This window comes from Daldinia vernicosa (genome assembly GCF_022497035.1).
Source record: "Daldinia vernicosa strain CBS 139.73 unplaced genomic scaffold F5Y00scaffold_47, whole genome shotgun sequence".
Classification (NCBI taxonomy): domain Eukaryota; kingdom Fungi; phylum Ascomycota; class Sordariomycetes; order Xylariales; family Hypoxylaceae; genus Daldinia; species Daldinia vernicosa.
The window spans coordinates 75,208-95,776 of NW_025953963.1; the positions used below are offsets into that span (position 1 = coordinate 75,208).

The following is a 20,569-nucleotide window of genomic DNA, read 5'->3' on the forward strand; positions in this document are numbered from 1 at the left end:
TGATATTGGTATTTCAATATGAAAGTTGGTTGAAACAGGTAAGAAACAAGAGTTGAGAGTACCTGCTAAGAGGTTACTCGTATGAGGTGTTCCGTACGTACTGTTCTGCCTGTACAACACTTCGATAGTAAGTTTCTTAAGTGCGTAAGCCACATTATTTCAAAAATGTGGCTTGCTGAATGTGGAGATCACTGAGTCCTACCTGACCTTAGGTATGCACTCTTCGGAAACTCCAAGTCAGGAACAAATCAATTTCATCATTCACTTTTGTATGATTGTATGTCCTGCAAGCCTCAGGATTTTGAATACTGATTCATCCATCCATATAAATACGCTTCTACAATAATCTTCTAGCGTGTATATAATGCAAAATGGAGTACCCTGATGTTCCCGAGCAGCCCTCTCCATCGCCTCCAGCTTCTCCCATTCCGGATCGACCTGCATCACCTGAACTCCCACTTACTATGACCGCATCAGCTGTCCTCACAGCCCTTCCTCAAGATGCAAGCTCGGCTCTCTCCAACGCTGGCAAATTTGAAAAGGAGAAAGTTCGCATTCGCTTTAAGGCCGTTGGAGGGTCTGCTCCGCAGCTTAAGCGTGAAGTGCGTCAAATAAGCGCCGCGCAAAAGTTCGAGGCTGTCGTGTCTCACCTGCGCAAGGCGCTGCATCTCAATCCTACCGATAGCCTATTTCTCTACGTGAATAGTGTATTCGCGCCCGCTTTGGATGAGATTGTCGGCAACTTACATCGAGTATGTGTTATTATCTCATTCATTATATTTGCCATTAAACATTAAAATGCTGACCAGCCCAATAGTGTTTTAAGGATTCAAACGATCAGTTGATCGTGGCTTATTCGATGACTCCTGCATTTGGATGAGATAGGGGACTGCTACAATCAGAACGTCTCAATTATACTCAAACGCCTATCTATGCTACCTAATACGGTATATTAAACCAAACTGGATGGTCGCGGCTTCAACCCTCTAACAGTTTGGGGTATAATGCAAAATCCAACTAAGCGATTGATATCGCCTCATAGCTTCTCGGTATCTTTTATGAACGCTTCGAGTTCACCTGGAGAGATAGGATATGTATGCTCTGGAGCTGGGTATTGTCGGGTTTTAACTTCCTCCCGATAAGACTCGATCGCTCTACGGCTTTCGGCCCACACATTACCATACTGTTTTACAAACTTGGGAATGAAGCGACCCGGTGGGAAATTACCGGTCATGTCAACCTGGACGAGTACTTGGCCAGAACAACCATTCCCTGCACCGATCCCGATGGTCGGTACGCGTAGCTTCTTCGTGATGATACTTGCGACTTCCGCTGGAACAGCTTCCACTACCATACCGAAGCATCCAGCTTCTTGGACGGCCAACGCGTCTTCGAGCACTTTCATTGCACCTTTTGACGTTTTCCCCTGAACTCTAAATCCACCAAGGGCTCCTTGGCGTTGGGGCGTAAGCCCGACATGTCCTAAGACAGGTATGCCGGCTTTGGTTATCTTCGCAATGGTTGGTGCCATCTCTATTCCTCCTTCCAACTTGATACCCTGGACACGGCCGTGTTTGATGAATCGTATGGCTGTTTCTAGCGCTTGCTCCGGTGAGATTTCATACGACCCCATGGGAAGATCTCCGACCTAGTTTGACGTTAGTTTTCTATATCAATCAAACTCGGCATGTGGACTTACTGTGAAGGCTGCTTTGGTGGCACGTGCGACTGATCGACAGTGTAGCAACATATCTTCGACCGTTACTTCACTGGTATCTTCCATCCCTAAAGCAACCATCGCCAAACTATCTCCCACAAGTATCACGTCCATTCCGGCGGCATCTGCGACATGTGCACTCGGAAAATCATGGGCAGTCATGACCGTGATAGGTTCCCCCTTTTTATACATAGATTGAAGAGTTCCCATGGTTACCTTTTTCCTTGAAGGATCTAACGCTGTGCCGAGAGGAGAGTGGGTGCTCCATCTTTTTTGGTGTAATCTTTGCTGCTGCCATAATGAGGGTGATTGTCTAGCACCAGCGACGGCAGTATATAATAATGATATCGCCCGACATGGCAGTAAAGCACGTGACGTAGATAAGATGTGCGCCATTTGTTAGGAATTGATTGAAGCGAATGCGATTTGACGAAACGTGTATTCTTAGTATATATTGCTATTTAGAAGTTGAAGCGGAGAGAAACTAATAGCGGCCATGACTTAGAATCGACCGCAGTTTTATGTTTTGGTCATGATGGTTTTTGCTGCGTATAATTGAGTCTTATCGAAGTTTCTTTGGTGTTTTTCTGACCGGACGTGTCTAAGCCATCTTAGGAGGTACGTACCTAGTCCACCGACACTTACCGAGGCTTCGGTTAAATATCGGCTATAGTTTGCCCCTTTTAATTGTCTTTGAGCTCAACAAAATTGAAATGACAACCTTCACCAATGACGAACGCGATAGATTTCTACGATCGAATAATATTTCATTACCGCGGTAGTTTGAAAGGTTAACAATTTATCATCCTTGAAGTACCTTGAAGTAGATATAGGTGCTTAGATAAATTATTAATAATAAAGATGCAAGAAAGGCAGTCATCGCGGAGAGAGAGTCAGTGGTTGGTGAAGTGTAGTTTTCCACCTATCGGGACCATCTAATACACCTTGACCGAAAGATACGATCGCATCATGTTTTGGAGTATCCTACTTACGTGTATGTCAGTGGGGATAAAGTGCTGTTGATAGGATTCTCCGTCAAATATGAAGCCGGTAGCCTGGCGTACAATAGGTACTTCGACTCCCATCACAGCCGACAACGAATTTTGCCCCTATTGTCATCTTCCACCCGACAACATTTCTAACTCAGCCGAGAGTGGCTGCCACACCGTCTACGTCCTGAATTATGTTCTCAGCCTCCAGACCTCTCTCAGCGTAGTACCCATACTTCGCCAGGCATTCGCCGAGAAAATGTTCCGTGTCTTCCCGTGAAATGAGTTTTTAGAACGGGAAGGCCATATTGGGAAGTACCGCGGCATCCTTGACGTTGATCCTGACTACCTGCTTTCCGTTGATGAAGTAACTTGCGTCGGGGGCGGTATTGCCTCGTTCTTGGAGGTCGCGGGCGAATCCATGGCGATTAAGTAATTCGAGCATACGCGGCTAGACAACTAGAACTCAACTCTTATCTGAACGACTGAGATATTTGTCAATAATGCGGAAGGATATGTCCTGCACAGCAAATTATAGAGCTAGTACCGCCCCGGTAGGACCTCCGCCGATTATAAGAACGTCGGTATTCTCCATCTGGAGGTGGTTTTTGGATGATTTGATTGAGAATGTATAATCAATCAGCAATCATAGAATTACATGATAGAATATAGACGGCTCATTAGAGCCCGACTCTATCCAGTTAATATATCCGTATGAGTCGGATTTATTTGAATAAGCCGAGATCGCCCCTGATGTGGCCGGCTTACACAACCGATCCAATTGGGGAGTGAACTATTAATATATCGTGTTACCGGTGACCTCATGGCGTCGGATTGCAGGTCCATTCCGGGTCTATTCAGCGCCTATATAGGAAATCTAACATAATGGTCTTCGAAAACTCAGGCAAACGAAAATGGGTAGGATTCTTCAGGTATGGTTCCCAGGCTGAACCTCTTGGCTGTACTCTACCTCCCACGTATTTTCGATTCTTATGGTATCCGGGCTCTGAATCTCCCGAGCTGGAATATCCGACAATGGGATTGATGTGGCCATGCTAGACCCCTGTAGCTCTTGTACGGGCCCAGAGCGTGAAGAGCCTTCGAGAGAACCGTGTACAGCTGAGAATGGCCAGCTATCCTCCTCATAGTTGACTTTGGATCTGAGGATCAATGTCGCCCACGAAGATGGCTTACGCCTCGGCGGCGTACTTCCGGCCGCACGTTGATACGATGAAGTTGATTGTTCGGTAAGAAACCTTTTTCGAATTACTACCCATACCGGTCGCAGGGTAGGTAGACATGCTTGATAATTAACACTCGCATACAGACTTCGATACTTTGGGAAACATAAGCCTTAAGGACACACCTGAGATTATCGCGACATCAGCTTCAACAGTAGCCCAGATGCTCTGGTTAACAATATTCCAGGATATATCAGCGTCATCCTTCTGAATGACAACTGCAACGAGCCGCATTATAGAAGCGACACAAACGCTACCCTTAGTAAGTACTACAACACCTAGAAAGTCAGAGGACTGATACATAACGTACAAACCACCTAGTAGGAAGAGGGTTATCACAGCTCTTTTTTGACTCTTTGGAACATTAAGACGGATAACGTAAGGTATAGGAAGTGTGAGAATGGTAACGTCGATTACAATATTCGGAATCGAGATGGCGAAGAGGAATTTTTGACTGTCTACGTTGCAAGAAGCCTGGATAGTTTTATCCCATATGCCTCGAGTTGGGATGCATTGCAACAGAGTAAGGAAAAACTGTCTTGTCAGGTTTGAATACTGCTGTATAAACTAGAAACTTACTACTGCCAGACCCCACATCAAAACCGCTGTCGTGAGAATGGTTATCGGGAGCTTGATGCTTCCGCTCCTGTTGAAGATACGCCAGTAAAAGGCGAGGATAGAGAATTTGACAAAAACTATGACACCAGTATATGTCATCTCAGAGATGAAAAGACCAATATAAAATATTTTGACGACATCAGGCCCAAAGGTTTGAACATGCCTTCCGAGGCCTCGTGGGATCCCTAATTGTATTAGTTACCTAGGTAGGTAGGTATCTACAATAGCCGGAGCCTCGTAGGGTTATTCTTACACCACAACTGACCAACAGCAAGACCAAAAGAGCATGCCTAATAGAGAATTTATTAGCGAAAACGTAAAAGATAGGTAGAATGTGCTCATAATTACAAGTGCGAAGAGGATGAGCCAGTCGTCAAGCCAAAGTCTTGCTTTGTTGATCCAACGACACCAAAAGCGAAGAGCCACGCTGACTAATGCAATGAAGAAACAGATAGTTATAGGTGCATAAAGTTCAGGCTGACGATTCTCTGAGAGGTCCACGGAGTCTAGCGAAGAAGACCCCATCTTCACACCGATCACAGCAAACGAACTTGTGGTTAAGGGAATAGGAGAGTAGGTAGATTGTCCGATTTTGACTAATAAGTCGAATAACGTAGAAAATTAGATATTACCAACTTATCTTACCTCTTGGGTATGCCTACCTAAGTAAGATATATTTCTCGGCAACTATGTGCGTCGATTAAGGGTGTCTACCTACCTATGAAAACATGTCTTTGTTGCCCGCAAACGGCAAGATGACGAAAAGAAAAAAAAAACTTAGTAATTAAAGCGATTTAGAAAGATTTAAATTACTATAGGTTTATCTTAAGAAACTCAGACCAGTTGCGAGATTTTTTTCGTTAGTCTCGTTATACCTCTTTAACTACAACTTACCCTCACAAAATCTCGCATTACTGGTCTCAGGCAACTTGGTAGTTTTTACCCCATACATGGCAGTCAAATACAACAATATTAACACGCGTAAAGTAAGTAATAATTAATTCTATTACAGTTATTAACCTTCTTATTAAGTCTACCGATTAAATCCATACGTTTTGAGCCTCTCGGGGCTCTCGGGAGAGCCGCGACACAGGTCGCAACGCCAGTCGCAACGTGTTAGCCGCAAGACCCGTCTCAATAAACGTTAAGGTCTAACGCATGAAAATATAATGTTGTATAGGTATAAAAAAAGACGGGAAGGTTCAGGCAATAGTATTATTGCTCCGGAATATAAAATAATTTACTTTATGCGTACCTAGTTGTAGATATTGTTGTAGGTGTTAAAAATTGCCGCAACACCCGTCGTAACGCGTTAGTTACAACACGCAACAAGGCCGTACAGGTATAAAAAAAAAGACGGAAAGGCTTAGTTAATAGTATTATTAGCCCCTAAAACATTTTATACTCGATTGCAAACGCTGTTGTAGGTGTTATTGCTATTGCTGGTGCAGGTGTAAATCTCGGTGCAACACCCTCGGCATGCTATTATGTCGAGGCCTACGATATCACGACCCGATGCCGTACAGGTATGTAAAAAAAGATAAGAAAGTAAAAAAAGCAAAATACTAGCCCCGAGTCATAAAAAAAGAAGGTATTTCGTACGTTTTTATTACATATCAAATCATCGTAGATTAGGTCTATTGTTGATTGAAAACGTCTGCCAACTCTGAGGTCTTAGTTTACGTGCCGCAACACAAGTGGGTTCAAATCCCACTGTGGTCAAACCAAACTGGTCCGACTCAGGTTTTTCCTTGGGCATGCTGGGCGCTGAGGGTGATTCTATCTCCGTTATAAGAAAGCGTGTTCGACGGTTTTCCCCCTGATCAAAAGTCGGCTACCTGGCGCCGGCGCTAACTAGGTAGGGGCTGGGGATGCTATAGGCAGGAAGTGGAGGATCTCTCATGTCAAGCGAAACTCTAGCTCTGTTCCCTCATGTAAGGGGGCACTCTAGACGTCTAAAGCGCCATAGATGCGCCGCTGTAGCTACCTAGCCTATAGCAACCAATAGACGTTAACGTTCTCATCATCATCTGAGGTCTTAGCGCCCACGTTGCCTCAGACCATAATTTGAGAAAAAACATCGCACCCATGACCCACAGATACAAACACACAGACCATACGTTGTATGGCACCGGAGGCGCAAACGGGCGAAGCCCGTATCTTAAATTATGGTCTGAGTATACTGAGATAATATATCTTCTCCCGTTGCTCCCGTCGTTCCCGTGGACCTAAAGATTTTTTTTTTTTAAAAAAAAAGTCACGAAAGGTCTTACAAGGCCTTGCAACGGGATCTAATAAATCCTCGACGTTGTACAGGTAATACAGGTAGGTATACAGGTATATAGGTCTATATAAAAGACCCTCCCTCCCTTCCTAGGTATTTGTCTTTTTTTTCTGCTAAGTCTTTAACTTTTCAACCGACCAATCAGTCAGCTAGCCAGTCAGTCAGTCAGTCACTTAATCAGTCAACAGGTAATCAGTCAATTGATTAATCAACTAATTAGATAGTCAGTTAACCAGCCCCTTTACCTTCTAATATTATGGCCAATCAGATATATAGCCAGTCTCCTAGCCAGTCTTCTAGCCAGCCTCCTAGACAGTCTCTTAGATAGTCCTAGAGTATAATCAATATTTTAACTAGGTCATTATATTCGTAACTATCGTAATCTATTGACTGATTGCCTGCCTGCCTGCCTGCCTACCTCTTAGCCCCGTACGTGTTTATTTGTATAATATACGTACCTAATTTATACCTTCCCGTCGCTCCCGTTGACTCCCGTGGCTTCTCGTAAACGTCGTAAATATTCGAGACCGACTCGGACGTTTGGATCTTTTAATATTAGAAAAGTCAAACGTTCGAGTCGGTCTTAAACGTTTAAAATAACTCGAATAGATAAAAATTATTTACTTAATGTTCATTTAACCCTGAATTCTCGAACATTTGGAGACGCAAATGGTAAAATAACAGTCAATTAACGGGTTATTCGACCCACCAAGTTTTAGTACGGGTACCTCCTAGTTTGCTCGTAGGACCTCAAACATTGATTTATTTGCATTAGGTACCTCCTAACCTAACCTCCTCCCAACCTAACTGCTAACCTTTATCTTTCCACTGCCAACAAGAAATCAAAGCAAACTGCTATCGTAAACAACATAGCATATAAAAGCCAGCATGTCGTCTAACAATTTACCCGCAATTGTCCTCGTTCCAGGTGCATTCGGAACCCCTGACGGTTTCGAAAAGCTATTGCCATATCTCAAAGACGCGGGATATACAACACATCCAGGACCGTATCCCAGTTGTGACCCTCCGGATCCAAGCACCGCAACTTGCCAGGATGATATCGCTTCACTCCGCGATAACATTCTTCTCCCTCTTCTAGATCAGCAACAGAAGGATGTCGTTATTATAGCACACTCGTACGGCGGCGTAGTAGCTGGAGGTGCAGCTAAAGGGTTTGATATCCAGACACGCATAACCAAAGGTCAGGCTGGCGGTAGAATTATTGGGCTAATCTATGTGGCCGGCAACATCGCGCTCGAAGGTGAATCCTTATTTGAGGCAGTTGGCGGGAAACACCCACCATTCATCAAGATGAACAAGGTACCTAACCTAAATGATATGACATTTTGGCGGCAGAATTTAGGGCGACAAACTAACAGAGTAAATCACAGCCGTCCGAGGGTCTTGCCCTTATCGAACCAGCCATGGATATCTTATATAATGATTGCGATCCTGCCCTAGCCTCCGAACTTGATAAGTACATGAAGCCGCACGCGCTCATGGCATTCGACATTAAGGCTACAGCGCCGGCCTGGGCAGATAAGGGGTTTGACGGAAGAAGGGCCTACGTGCGCACGATGAAGGACTGCTGCAACCCTTCATGGCTACAAGATCTTTGGCTTGAAAAATCAAAGGTAAAGTGGGAAGTAGTTGACTTCCAAACAGGGCACATGCCATTTGTCAGCCAACCTAAGGCTTTGGCGGAGCAGATTGTGAAGTTTATCAATGAGTTTATAGCTTTACGGGATCCCTGAACCAATATTACGAAGTCAAAAGGTGATCTCTCCATAACATATACAAGAGAAGGACATAGTGTATAATAACCTACACGTCTCAGAAACTTGATTTGAGCAGCTACCTAAATTTTACCATGCCTACCTCCTATCAAACAATAAAAAGCGCATTGGCCACAATATCTAGGTACTCAATATCATATGTAGGATAGGTTGAGCGTCGGTTGTGATCTACGCTTTTCTCACAACCCACACAAGACTCGGTAACATAAGCTCAGCCCCTTTCCTTGCCTCATCCATCCCCTTTCTTTCCAGCTCGCCAGACGCCTCAGGAGTTTTAAGCACATTATGCGCGAACTCCTTCCAGGTGCTAACATGCCTACTTGGCGTTAGATGCATTTGCATAGCCCCTCAAGAGACAAACTTTGGACTTGAACATAGGGACTTACAGGTCGTTCCAGAACCGCGCCGTACCCCTAAATGAGACGATATCCCGGGGTAATAATACATAGAGACTGGGTTCGAAGTACCGTGTTAATTACTGTACTTTCGCTCCAAGTCTGAATGGATTCATGTCGTTTGAACAGGTCGAATGCGTGCTATTTACCTAGGTAGATAGGCAATGCGTAACAACTCCAAGAACCTTGGGGGTAAGGGTATATTATCAAGAATAGTCACAATAAAACAGAGTTACCCAAGTATACTTCTAAGTGTAGGGCTATTGCCGAATTTTCTATTACAATGATGAGGACGGCTGAGTAGCATATATGAGTTTAGGGTGACTAACTAGAACCTATTGAAAGTAGAGATCCCTTTGACGTATTGGGAACGATGAATAGAATGGCTATGTTGGAGAGAACTACTTAAACACTGGCATGTATACCAGTAAAATTCGCCATATAAGTCATAAATGACATCATTTCCGCCGGATTTTACTGCTCAATGCTTGTGGAGATATTTGAGATACATGGCAGCATGGCCATCAAATGAAGGGACAACTTCCCCGCTCGGTTATTTTGTGTGAAGAAGAAAGTTGACAACTGCTTCCTCAATTGAGTGGTTCAACTTACGACCGGACTTATTGGTTAACAGATGGGAGATCAAATTTAACCGAAAGAAAGTTACCGTCAAAAGTTTACGGTATAAAACAAATTATGCCTCCATCCGAAGTAGAATCGCTCTCAACTTATGAATATCCGACGGAGACGAAAGAGATATGTATGTACATAATCGGCGATGAACAGCATATTGGTGTCCTAACATAAGGTGCGATAGTGCAGTATGCAGAGTTGGAAGCGCTTGATATTTCCAAACTGAACCAACCAGGGGGTAAGCAGGAGTTGGCAGAGCAGGTGTTACGGTTTATTAACAAAAATGGTATGGGGAGCTGGAGTTTATGCACAATAACTACTGCTAAATATCTACTCCAGGTTTCTTTTATGTTATTGGTCATGGATTCTCTGATGAGGAAGTCAGGCAACAGTATGCATTATGCGAGGCATTCTTTGATCTGCCACTAGAGGAAAAGACCAAGTATCTATGCGATACAGCAAAGGGGGATTTTCGGGGTTACAAGCCGCAGTCTACAGGGAAGCTCGCCGCTCGGGATAACGACGAGCGCTACAATATTCCTAAATTCACACCAGAACACGAGCGACCCCATCCGCAGCTCATCAGAGAACATTGGGAGCAGATACGGACTTTTTCACTGAAGGTTCACAACGACGTTCTACTTCCCCTTTTACGCCTATTTGCCTACGTTCTCGAGATCGACGAGGATTATCTCATTGAGCGCCACCGCTACGAAGCTGAAGGCTTAGAGTATCTGCGGTACATGAAGTACCACCCCCGCTCAGCAGAAGCGGACGCCCAAATCGGCAACATCTGGGCAAAGGGGCATACAGACTACAATACGCTAACATTCCTCTTCCACCAGCCAGTCGCAGGGTTGCAAGTACAGACGCCCGAGGGGGAATGGAAGTACGTTAGATCGCCAAGGGATGCAATCATCGTAAACATCGCAGACGCGCTAGAATTCCTAAGCGGCGGCTACTTGAAGAGCACCGTCCATCGAGTAGTGCGGCCCCCCGAGGACCAAGCGGACCGTCCCAGGCTGAGTTTGATCTACTTCGCTCGGCCCGAGGCCAACATCCTCCTGAAGCCCGTCGTAAGCCCATTGCTACAGCGGCTTGGTCTACAGTCAGAAACAGAGCACTTCTCACATGATGTCACTGCTGAAGGTAAAGTATTATAGATGATATTATAGATGATAGCTCGGTGAATAGTAACGAGATACTAACTAAGGCTACAGAATGGGCAAGGGCGCGAATCGCAAAAGACCACAGGTTCCGCACCGGGTTAGTTGACCGACGAGAGAAGGAGATCATCGCCGGTGTTAGTCAAAAGTACTACGACTAGATATAGCCAGCGTTTTTAAGGAGGTTACCTATTAAATAAATATAGTAACCAAATAAATTTGGAGCTGGGAAAAAGGGGGTGGCGACTTATAATAAACATTGTAATTATGTTTATTGAGCTAATTCATCTTATACGGATCATCCGCAAACACTAAAAGCTTAAATACCAACTAAGACAACCCCTTTAACTCAACACTAACCTAAACAAGTCTCACTTCTTTCCACGTGCCAGTCAGCCCAATTAAACAACTTACATTGGAGGAGATAGGGGCAGAGGGGAATCCAAATCAAGACCCTATCGTGACGTCACAACCTTATTAAGGTCCAGCCACCAGAGCTAAGACCCTTGATTGGCTCTTGCGTATGTACATGTAGCTGTGACGCCTTCGGTGATGAAGACCGCTGAGGCCGTGACGTCACATCTCGTCACATCTCGTTTTCGCCCGGGCAGTAGCGGGTTAGCAGACTTGGAAGACATCATCGGATATATATATATATATATTATAAATATCGCTCGAGTGGCAAAGTAAGCAAGTCAGTTCTCAATAGTAACAGTACCCAAAAAACTTAAGTACCTACCTCCTGATTTACTCGAAATCACCATACCACACAACACAACACACCAACGAAACATAAATCCACCCTCGCAAACATGCCTCTCGAGAACAAATCTACCAACCAAGAAGACTCCGGCGTAACCGGCGCCGCCAAGTTCGTCACCAGCACCGTGGGTAACGTCGCCGGCGGCGTAGGCCGAACAGCAGGCGGCGTAGTTGGCGCCGCGACCCGCGGGCTCGGCGACACTATCACAAGCGCCACGGGATCAGCCGGCAAGCCCGTCGGCGACGCGCTAAGCTCCGTCGGCACTGGCGTCCAGGACGGCGCCGAGGGTGTGTCCAAGGGCGTCGAGAACGCTGGCCAGTGGAAGCGATAAATAAAATAAAGGGGCTTTCGATGCCAAGACACATATAACAACAACAACGACGACGACAACAACGACAACAACAACCCCCAATAAAAAAGGGATGGCGATTACGCTGCTGAAAAATAATTAAATATATAATGGAGTAATTGGAGTTATGTGTTGGGAATAGGCGTGTACGATATTGTATACGTGGGGATAGGCTGTATTGTTAGGTACACTGATACGCACTGGATAGGTACTTGCGCCACGAAGACAAATTGGATTTTAATATATAATACCTCTACCTCTTAATATCTTGCACACTTATGCAAGATTTCTAAAGTGATAAAGTAGACAGCTACGATTAAGAACAACGAGAAGTAGGTAGAGTGATTTATTAATCGTATTTATACGCGCATATTCGATAGGTCATCCAATTTATCTACCTACCTACCTGCCTAGGAGGTACCTACCGACTTGAGCATCTGACGAGATTCATATCCTGAAGTCAACAGAAGGTAAAACGGGGTGCCAAATTCGAGAACCGCAATGTAACCAATAGAATAGAACCATACCTAGAGGCAAAACGATTATTATTTCATAGGCCCGGTTGTACTAAACAACCTATTTCACTCGAACCATGCTGTTTCCGACCCTGAAAAGGGTGTCAGCTGTTCGTCCATACATATATGCGGTGTCTGATCTTCCGAGCATGACACGCGACCGCGCCCAACACTTTGCCTTTTCTGCGTCGCCGACGAACCAGTCTTCTTCCTCTGCCGTCGGGTCCCGGACCGGGACGATTTCCGCGACGATTTGTTTGAAGCCGGTTTTGAAGCCGGTTTACCGTTCAGCATCTCTTGTAGCAGCGCTTTGGATGACTGCCTCCTACCTCCTTCTCGCGGTGGTAGTTCATCCCACACTCGTGGAAGAGGCAGAACCTTGCGAGAGCTCTCTGGTGTCTGATCCAACAATGGCATGAAACTGTAGCGGCGCAGTTTATCTAAAAGATCATGGCTCGTACTGGAGGCCCAAAATCCAGGGGGCTCAAAGCTGCTCTTTCGGCGGTGTGAAGATGCACCGATTGCACGTCCCGTCTTCCTACTAAATTTCTCGGGCTTTTCATCCAGTTTCCCTGGCCATTGTAGCATGGATTCTTGAAAAGGGGTATCGGTAGGCGGAACTGGAGTTTGACGCGGTGATTCTTCGAGTATTTCTAGAGGCCTAGAAACATTAACCCCGCAATGTGCGTCTACACCACGAGCGTAAAGGTCGGGTATAATCTCTCTCTGTTGTGGCGTACTGGGTTCGCTAGATAGGCCGAGCGGCGTCAACCAGTCGCTTGTACAGGATCTCGAGAGAATCTTTGGGAAACCTGTCATTGAGCCATCCCGATAACGATTGGTGGGGATTTTGATACCTCCCAAAGACCTTCTGGGGCTAACTGGTTCGGACGCCGATCGCCTTTTACCTTGAAGTTTGGGCTCCTGAACATGGGCTGACTCTTCAATTGTGGAATGAAATTTAGCGCTTGTCCTTCGCATGTCACTGATAGACGGCGTGTTTGAAGCGATCAATGACGAGGCGTGCGTGGACGCGTTTCGAGAGACCTCCATAGGCCCAACGATGCTCGCATAAGGCTCCATAACTATCTCCCGGACCAGATTTCCCGGGGCGGATCCCTATGTGACCTCGGTAATGCTCTGTCGAGAAATGAACGTAGTTCTAGCCGTGTCGACGCAATGACCATGATAGTCGGAGCAATTGGCTATGCTAAAAGAAGGTTGGACATAGCTGATCGTCGTAGCTGGGTCGGCAATGCTGGGTGATCCAGGAACAATAAAGTCCATGTTGGGCTTAGGCTTTGCCAGTGGTTCTTTAGGTAATAACATCGAGAGACATTCAACTGCCGAACTATCATTGCGAACACGGCAAATACCAGCAATTACGATATCTAGAATCCCCGCAATATCATCCGTGGTTACCAGATAGCTCTCCGCCCTCGACTCGCTAACTTTGGGGTGATCAATTCCAAAGCCATTTTGGCCAGCCCACAATTCTGATAGGGGGGGCAGATTCTCGTTAATGCTTGACCTCTCTGTTCGAGTTGAACAACCGGTATGCCCTCTATTAGACAAGTAAGCTCGTATATTGCGAACAATGGTATCTGCTGCCTGTCTATTAACGGCAATTGGACCATCGAGCATAGCTCCATCTAATTCTGAACAAGGAGTCTGGGCTCCGGCGTACGCTGGACTCCAGCAATCTGTTCCAGTAGGGGATCCGGGCGATGATACCAAAGGCCTCCTATAGCCGTTGGTGTCTACGCTTGAGTCGTTTGTCAGTGGTTGAAGTAGTGGAATTCTTTCTGACGTGGCATGGAACGTCCTGTGGAAGCAACGACTTATAGACTTCGGGCAGAAATGGTGACGCCTCGGATTATGGTGACAGTCTATAGCAAAAGGAGTTGCCACTCGCGGCCTCGATATTTGCTTCGACCCCGGAGTGTGAGGTTCTAGGGGCGACCCGGGAGTTGAGCAACCGGACTGGTGGGTTGAGTTAGGGGATTGCACGGATATTGCGCCGTGGCCCGTCTCTTGTAAGTTATGTGAGGCTATAAGGCTGGCATGTCGGCTAGCTATACGACTGGATGGTGCACTATAGAATTGATCATCGTCTAGGCTGCTGATAGGCACGCGACCCATAGTAGAGTAACGAGTCATTGTTTATCCGCCTCTAATACTTGGGACTATCGCTAAGGATAAAGGTTGGAAGACAATAAACATGTTCTGTAGGATAATTAATGTGAGTTGAATAAAGGTAGATGAGGGGATCGGGTTAGGGTGAGATAGAAAAATTGAAGATGCTGTTCTTCAGAGGTAATACTCATGTATAGGTATTTTACCTTAGGTTGGGTCTGGGACATATACACATATAGATATGCCGGATACTTAATAGTAAATATTTAGGAGAAGGGGCAAGACGTTTACTGGTAGCCCTTACCTTAGGTACCAATACGGATACGGCATGTTTGGATGTAAATCCAACTTGGCTATAAGAGTATGTACCTACTTGTAATTAGTAGCCCTTGGCCGAATTCTCGTAGTTACCCTAAGATTATATAGGTAACTACCTTGATATTATGGGATGGATTAGACTTGACTGACGAAGCTAAAGTGAAAGTTGATCAGAGATTAGGAGATACTTGGACTAGGGTGTTCGTTCTATGCTGCCCTTATCACGGTTTGGTATAGTTCAGTTGACGCTAGTTATAAGCAACCGGGGTTATGTGAATGAATTGAGGCCAATCTGATTTGGAATCTTGGTAAGCTTGGCCGGGTATCACTGTGCGGTATCATCCCGGATGGAGTCATAACAAATTTAGTTCTGATTGGATGCATTCGCTTCTGGTAATTATTCGCCCTATTATCGATGCTCAATAGTTGGTATGATCCCTTAGGGTTAGATGAGAAGACGACATTGGTGTATGTACGGAATAGAACTTGGGGGGATTAAATTGAACCCACCGGGACGAAAGGGTGACACGACTCACCGTATCAGCCACTCTCCACATCTTCAATATGCCCTAAACCTTGGGAATTACTAGGCCTCAGCCACTTCTAGCGTTCTCGGCAGTGTCCGTATAGTGAGTTATTATTAGTTCCCTCCATTAGTTACCTACACCTATTACTTCTATCGCACATACCCATCACCCCACACAAGTCCGGTGACACGGAACGCACCTTGAATTTCTAGATGATTAGTGTAACTCTCGGTATTGTCTCAAGTACACAGACGCCAACACGCACGGCCGAAGTCGCATGTGGCAGCTTAAGCCCCTAAGAAAACCCAGCAGTCGAGGAACCCAGCAGCCCATCAGCCCAGCAGTTCTTAGGCGGTCTACATACATAACTCCTGACAGCGTTCCAAATCTCAATCTCGCATGAGACGTGTCACACCATTATTGGAATCACTCTCGTCCATCCCGTGAATGGTCTAGCTCTAATTACCGCCGCGCCGTACAAGGAAAAAGAACGTGTGTCAGGAGATTGACGGTCCAGCAGGGTCTAACAGAAACATTGCTGAGACGGTGGCGACGGCGGAAGTTTTTATTTAATTTTCTCTCTCTTCGATTTCGTCTATAATTGTGTCCCCGAGTGGTTGATTTTATTCCGCTCTACCTGGTATAATTAAAACATTTCGGACAAACGCCCATAACCATCTACTCGCCTAGGTAGATATCAGAAACACAACCAGTAAACGATAAAAGACTCCTTCGGAGTTTACCTTTCATCAAAATGTGCATCGTTCTTATCACGACGGCCCATCCGAAATATGCACTTATTGCTCTTGACAACCGGGATGAATACATCCTAAGACCTACTAGCCGGCCGCACTGGTGGACCCATCAGCCGTCAGGAGAACAGATACTGTCCGCGCGAGACTTATACCGTAAGGAGCGAGGAACATGGTTGGGCGTCACTAAAACCGGTCGATTCGCCGTGCTGACAAATTATCGGGAGTCGAGCGAAGATGACCCGGACCCGGATCACGCCATCGCCGGGGTCAGGAGCCGAGGTACCATAGTGAATGCCTGGTTGGGTGCCCCATCTGGACTTAGCCTGGAGGACTTCGTCAATACGATGCTAGAAGGTCGTGCTGCCAAAGGTGTCGGAGGGTTTTCGCTTGTATGCGGCGATTTGAAGCAGAGGACTGAGAAGGGTATCAAGCCGCTCGCCATCATCTCCAATCGGTGGGACCATGTCGGCGAGGTCCCGTGGATAGGTGGGGAACGTGGACGCATATATGGCCTAAGCAATGCCGTCTATGTAGAACCTGCTCAATGGGAGAAGGTCAACATCGGGAAGAAATTGATCGAGGAGGCAATACAAGAAGCTGTCGAGAAGGACCTGAACGAAGAAGAGCTTACCAACCGGCTCTTCAAAGTCCTCGATCATGATACCCTACCCTTGGAGCCCAAGATGAGTTTTCAAGAGCACATGGATGCCCTTCGGCGGTCTGTATTCATTCGGAGCTTCGCAGAGGACCAGGGCTGGAAAGACATGGCCGATGCGGTCGACGAGGGGAGGGCAAAAGCAGCATTTGACGCAATCGAAGATAAGAGCGAGCCGGAAGAACACAGGGACGCACATGGGTATTTTATGAAGGGTGCTTATGGTACCCAAAGACAGACCATTATTCTTTTAGATTGGGAAGGCAATATTACATATAAAGAGCGGGCATTATGGGATTCTCACGGGAACCCGATTGAAAGAGGAAAGGGGGATGAGACGTTCAAGTTTAAGATAGAAGAATAAGGTGATATAGAAAGCAATATGAGAAGTTATTAGACATCTTTGGCACATACCTACCATTGCTACCTACATTTCCTAACAGACCCATGTCCGTAGCATCCTCTCTAACTAAGACACTCAAGCAGTTCTCGTGCCGTTCACACATAACACACACACAACGGTTATATTTCGTCTATTATATTTTATATTTAAATATTATCTAGGCAGCTAACGTACACATTTGACATATCGAGGGCACGGATCTTCATCCTTCAAGTCCTGCTTTTCACCGGGTCCTGGTAAGTTCTCTAGTGTTCTAAGCAACTCGCACTTATAATAATACCATATCGCCAACCGCCTACCCTTCTCTATTTCATAGCACATAGAAACCCAAAATAACAGGATGCGTTATTACATTGCTTTAAGGGATATCTAAACGGACACTTATGGTCAAAAATGAACCTTCGAATATGCCTATTGATAGGAGTGATCTGAGAGTCTTGGTTCATAGATTCAGGGGTTGACGAACACACGTCTGTCACTGGTCTGGTCAAGTGAGGCATTGATGGAAGTACCAACTGGTAAAAATTGTATATTTCTAATAAGGAAAGAGTCATCATGACCATGTTGACGACATAATCCAAGAAGGGGTACCCTTGAGGAGGTACTTGAGATGTAGAAGCTGCAATCGCCTTAGCGACTCCTGTCAGTGTCTCCTTACGGGTCTATCTGGAAAATAAACGGAGCCCTTTAAGCTAAAAGCTGGTAATCTGGCAATCTCTCAGGTTGCTGTGCGTTTCGTTTACATGTCCTGACACCATATCTCGCGAGCAACAGGCTTCTCTTTTGGATTTCTTCTTGCAACACAACTCAATCAGTCCCTAGTGTTCCTTGGTTAAATACCTAACCTGTCCATGGCAACTCAACATCATCAGATACAGGGACATCCAGAACAATATCTTTCTACTTTGGATTCAATCCGAGAATCCCTATCTATTCTGTATAACCTCATCGAAGGAACCGCGATCTGCCTCGTCGCTCTCGGCACGCTGTATTTTAAAACAGCTTTAGCACTAGCCTTCATCTGGACGCAGTTCATCATATTTTTCCCCCTCGAAAACGCCTTTCGATTATATAAGGCCATTAAGAGAACACTGGTATCATGGCGCCGCTATCTCGAGATTCTCAACTCACTCCGAGAGCCCGACGCCGAGGGGAACTTCCCGGAGCCATTAACTCTGAGACAGATATGCATACGGCAAGGGACATCCGTCGAGCATCATCCATTCGACGCGATTCCCAACGGGGTAAAGGAAGAAGCAGTAGGGTTGGGGTTGGGAGCGGTAGAACAAGCCAGTTACCACTAAGCACGAGCGCTGCCGCACTTGGACGCACTCGTCAAGCAACAGAATCTCCGTGGAATACTCAGCAACCAGTTATTTCGTCGCCAGTTAATACAGGTTCCCAAAACCATCCCTCTGGATCTACATCATCTCGAAAGTTGTCGGCAGGCTTTACGACTAATGGGCCACCGTCTAGTCAACCAACTACGGGTTATACGGCTGTAACTGCGTCTACAGTCCCTCAGACTTCTATTAGCAATCACCCAGGTCCATTGACCAGTCACCCTACTACCGCATATTCGTCTATGACCGCATCTGGTTCGCGAGGTAGTTTCGACAGATACGCACCAGGACCCCTGAGACAATCGCAGACAACTGGTAATCTACCTACCCCATCAACTTACACACGCCAGAAAGGCGGGCTACAAACATCAAGAACACTTCTCTCAGTACCTGAGTCGTCCGGAGCAACCACTTCTTCTGTTGCCGCAACTACGGCTGGGGTCATTCCACGTTTCGGGGCAGAAAACATCAACCCTTATCAGTCAGAAGTCGACCTTGGAACAAGACATAGGGATAGCCTGGAAATATCTAGTATTAAGAAGATACCCAAACGCACGCCGCCCAACGGAAAGCGAAAGGTGATTTCTGACATATCCAACGATATCGAACCCATCCCGGAGTTGCCAGGGCAAATACTGCAAACTGTAAAGCAGAAGAATGCAGAGCAGACTGCAGAGCATACTACAGAGCAGACTACGAAGCACACTACGGAGCAGACTGCAGAACAGAAGGTTCCTACTGCAGACAAACAAAAACAACCCGACTTGCAGCAACCTCCTTTACAACAACAACCTCAACCTCAAAAGCAGCACCTGCCAAAACAAACCTTCCCAAGTGTAGATTGCATTAATTCCATCGATTTAGCTCGCATTCATCCATCACGTCCACAACTACCTCCCATGCCGATGCCAAATTCCAAGCCCAAGAAGCAGAGCGGCATTCCCAAGTCACGCACTTTTGGCGCGCTTTCCAACCTGACATCTTCATTATCGCTCGCATCGCTAACCAGCAACAAGAACAACAACAAAATCAACAGCAACAAAAGCAATAATAATAATAGCAGTCGTAGCGATTTACGCCGTCAAATAGGATCGCCCATGCCCATAATGGCTCCTCCTCCTAATACCTTGGACGGCAACGCGTCTCCGGCCGAAGGCGACAGCAGCTCTCCAGGCGCAATTAAGACTCCCAACCAAGCTTCCACGCCTGCACCCGCCCTCGCGACCAAACCCATCCAGCGCAACCCTCGCATGGTCTACAACGCCGAGCCCCAAGCGTACTGGACCGGCCGCTTCGTCGCCATGCAAGACCAGCTGCGCAACGAGCATCTAAAGGGACGAAATCTAGAAATCATCACGGCCGCCACATTGGCACAGCAGCAGCAATCCCAAGCCCCCGCGCCGAAGCCCCAACCCACACCTCTGCCTACACCTACGCCCACGTCCGACGCCGCGCTCCCGACCTCCTACAGCATGGCCTGCATGCCCGGCGTAACTCCCCAACTGCTTTCGGGAGAGATGGTCGCCATCGTCCAGGCCGCGTCGGAAATGACCGACGAAGACAACCGCGTCCGCCGCGTATTCCGCAACTTGGAGGCGCAATGCGCGAACCGCTCTGCCCTCGACAGCATGCACGAGTTCCAACAGGACTACGCGCGTCTCGTCGGCAAGAAGGGTCTGCTCCCTCCCGGCTCGTCCTGGGACGACAACAAGGACCAGGACAAGGACAAGGACAAGAAGGGCTGGGTCGGCCGCATCTTCAGCGGTAGCAGCAGCGGCGGCGGCAAGAAGAAGGGTAATGGAAATGGATCGCAGTAGGGAGGGGAGGGGAAGAAGAAAATCCGAATTAATACTAATATTCACCCGACGTGATCAGTGCGAAGTTCCATTCGTTAGGTACTCTCAGAGCCCTTAATAGTTTAGTGCGGGCTATACTATTTCTACCTAACTACCTACGTTGCTATACG

The 20,569-nt window shown here is 46.5% G+C and overlaps 10 protein-coding genes across 10 annotated transcripts; 6 read left to right on the forward strand and 4 right to left on the reverse strand.

Moving 5' to 3' along the window:
* The first annotated feature begins 236 nt into the window (after positions 1 to 236).
* Positions 237 to 988, forward strand: F5Y00DRAFT_149497 (APG12-domain-containing protein). Its single transcript, XM_048004500.1, has 2 exons — positions 237 to 752; positions 818 to 988. Exons 1-2 carry the CDS (start codon positions 372 to 374, stop codon positions 878 to 880), a joined length of 444 nt encoding a protein of 147 aa, XP_047862054.1. The 5' UTR covers positions 237 to 371; the 3' UTR covers positions 881 to 988.
* On the reverse strand, positions 818 to 2,267 carry F5Y00DRAFT_149495 (ketopantoate hydroxymethyltransferase-domain-containing protein). Its single transcript, XM_048004499.1, has 2 exons — positions 1,700 to 2,267; positions 818 to 1,648 (listed from the first exon to the last, which is right to left on the reverse strand). Exons 1-2 carry the CDS (start codon positions 2,111 to 2,113, stop codon positions 1,037 to 1,039), a joined length of 1,026 nt encoding a protein of 341 aa, XP_047862055.1. The 5' UTR covers positions 2,114 to 2,267; the 3' UTR covers positions 818 to 1,036.
* A 1,367-nt stretch (positions 2,268 to 3,634) lies between these two features.
* On the reverse strand, positions 3,635 to 5,090 carry F5Y00DRAFT_272233 (uncharacterized protein; the record flags this gene model as incomplete). The annotated part of the gene is made up of 6 exons (XM_048012935.1): positions 3,635 to 3,975; positions 4,073 to 4,200; positions 4,258 to 4,481; positions 4,527 to 4,750; positions 4,831 to 4,855; positions 4,914 to 5,090. 6 exons carry the CDS (start codon positions 5,088 to 5,090, stop codon positions 3,635 to 3,637), a joined length of 1,119 nt encoding a protein of 372 aa, XP_047862056.1.
* Positions 5,091 to 7,630: 2,540 nt separating this feature from the next.
* F5Y00DRAFT_244628 (alpha/beta-hydrolase) lies at positions 7,631 to 8,725 on the forward strand. Its single transcript, XM_048008846.1, has 2 exons — positions 7,631 to 8,169; positions 8,241 to 8,725. Exons 1-2 carry the CDS (start codon positions 7,738 to 7,740, stop codon positions 8,601 to 8,603), a joined length of 795 nt encoding a protein of 264 aa, XP_047862057.1. The 5' UTR covers positions 7,631 to 7,737; the 3' UTR covers positions 8,604 to 8,725.
* A 1,011-nt stretch (positions 8,726 to 9,736) lies between these two features.
* F5Y00DRAFT_264846 (putative 1-aminocyclopropane-1-carboxylate oxidase) lies at positions 9,737 to 11,000 on the forward strand (the record flags this gene model as incomplete). The annotated part of the gene is made up of 4 exons (XM_048011716.1): positions 9,737 to 9,800; positions 9,858 to 9,959; positions 10,013 to 10,822; positions 10,894 to 11,000. 4 exons carry the CDS (start codon positions 9,737 to 9,739, stop codon positions 10,998 to 11,000), a joined length of 1,083 nt encoding a protein of 360 aa, XP_047862058.1.
* Positions 11,001 to 11,453: 453 nt separating this feature from the next.
* F5Y00DRAFT_272236 (uncharacterized protein) lies at positions 11,454 to 12,017 on the forward strand (the record flags this gene model as incomplete). The annotated part of the gene is made up of 2 exons (XM_048012936.1): positions 11,454 to 11,889; positions 11,962 to 12,017. The coding sequence occupies exons 1-2, from the start codon at positions 11,652 to 11,654 to the stop codon at positions 12,015 to 12,017; spliced, it is 294 nt and encodes a 97-aa protein (XP_047862059.1). The 5' UTR covers positions 11,454 to 11,651.
* Positions 12,018 to 12,532: 515 nt separating this feature from the next.
* Positions 12,533 to 13,519, reverse strand: F5Y00DRAFT_254817 (uncharacterized protein; the record flags this gene model as incomplete). Its single annotated transcript, XM_048010217.1, has 1 exon — positions 12,533 to 13,519. The coding sequence occupies one exon, from the start codon at positions 13,517 to 13,519 to the stop codon at positions 12,533 to 12,535; it is 987 nt and encodes a 328-aa protein (XP_047862060.1).
* On the reverse strand, positions 13,236 to 14,957 carry F5Y00DRAFT_149532 (uncharacterized protein). Its single transcript, XM_048004502.1, has 2 exons — positions 14,809 to 14,957; positions 13,236 to 14,692 (listed from the first exon to the last, which is right to left on the reverse strand). Exon 2 carries the CDS (start codon positions 14,624 to 14,626, stop codon positions 13,586 to 13,588), a length of 1,041 nt encoding a protein of 346 aa, XP_047862061.1. The 5' UTR covers positions 14,627 to 14,692; positions 14,809 to 14,957; the 3' UTR covers positions 13,236 to 13,585.
* Positions 14,958 to 15,586: 629 nt separating this feature from the next.
* On the forward strand, positions 15,587 to 17,379 carry F5Y00DRAFT_149523 (DUF833-domain-containing protein). Its single transcript, XM_048004501.1, has one exon. It carries the CDS (start codon positions 16,202 to 16,204, stop codon positions 17,219 to 17,221), a length of 1,020 nt encoding a protein of 339 aa, XP_047862062.1. The 5' UTR covers positions 15,587 to 16,201; the 3' UTR covers positions 17,222 to 17,379.
* Positions 17,380 to 18,290: 911 nt separating this feature from the next.
* On the forward strand, positions 18,291 to 20,420 carry F5Y00DRAFT_272238 (uncharacterized protein; the record flags this gene model as incomplete). Its single annotated transcript, XM_048012937.1, has 1 exon — positions 18,291 to 20,420. The coding sequence occupies exon 1, from the start codon at positions 18,360 to 18,362 to the stop codon at positions 20,418 to 20,420; it is 2,061 nt and encodes a 686-aa protein (XP_047862063.1). The 5' UTR covers positions 18,291 to 18,359.
* Positions 20,421 to 20,569: the final 149 nt, after the last annotated feature.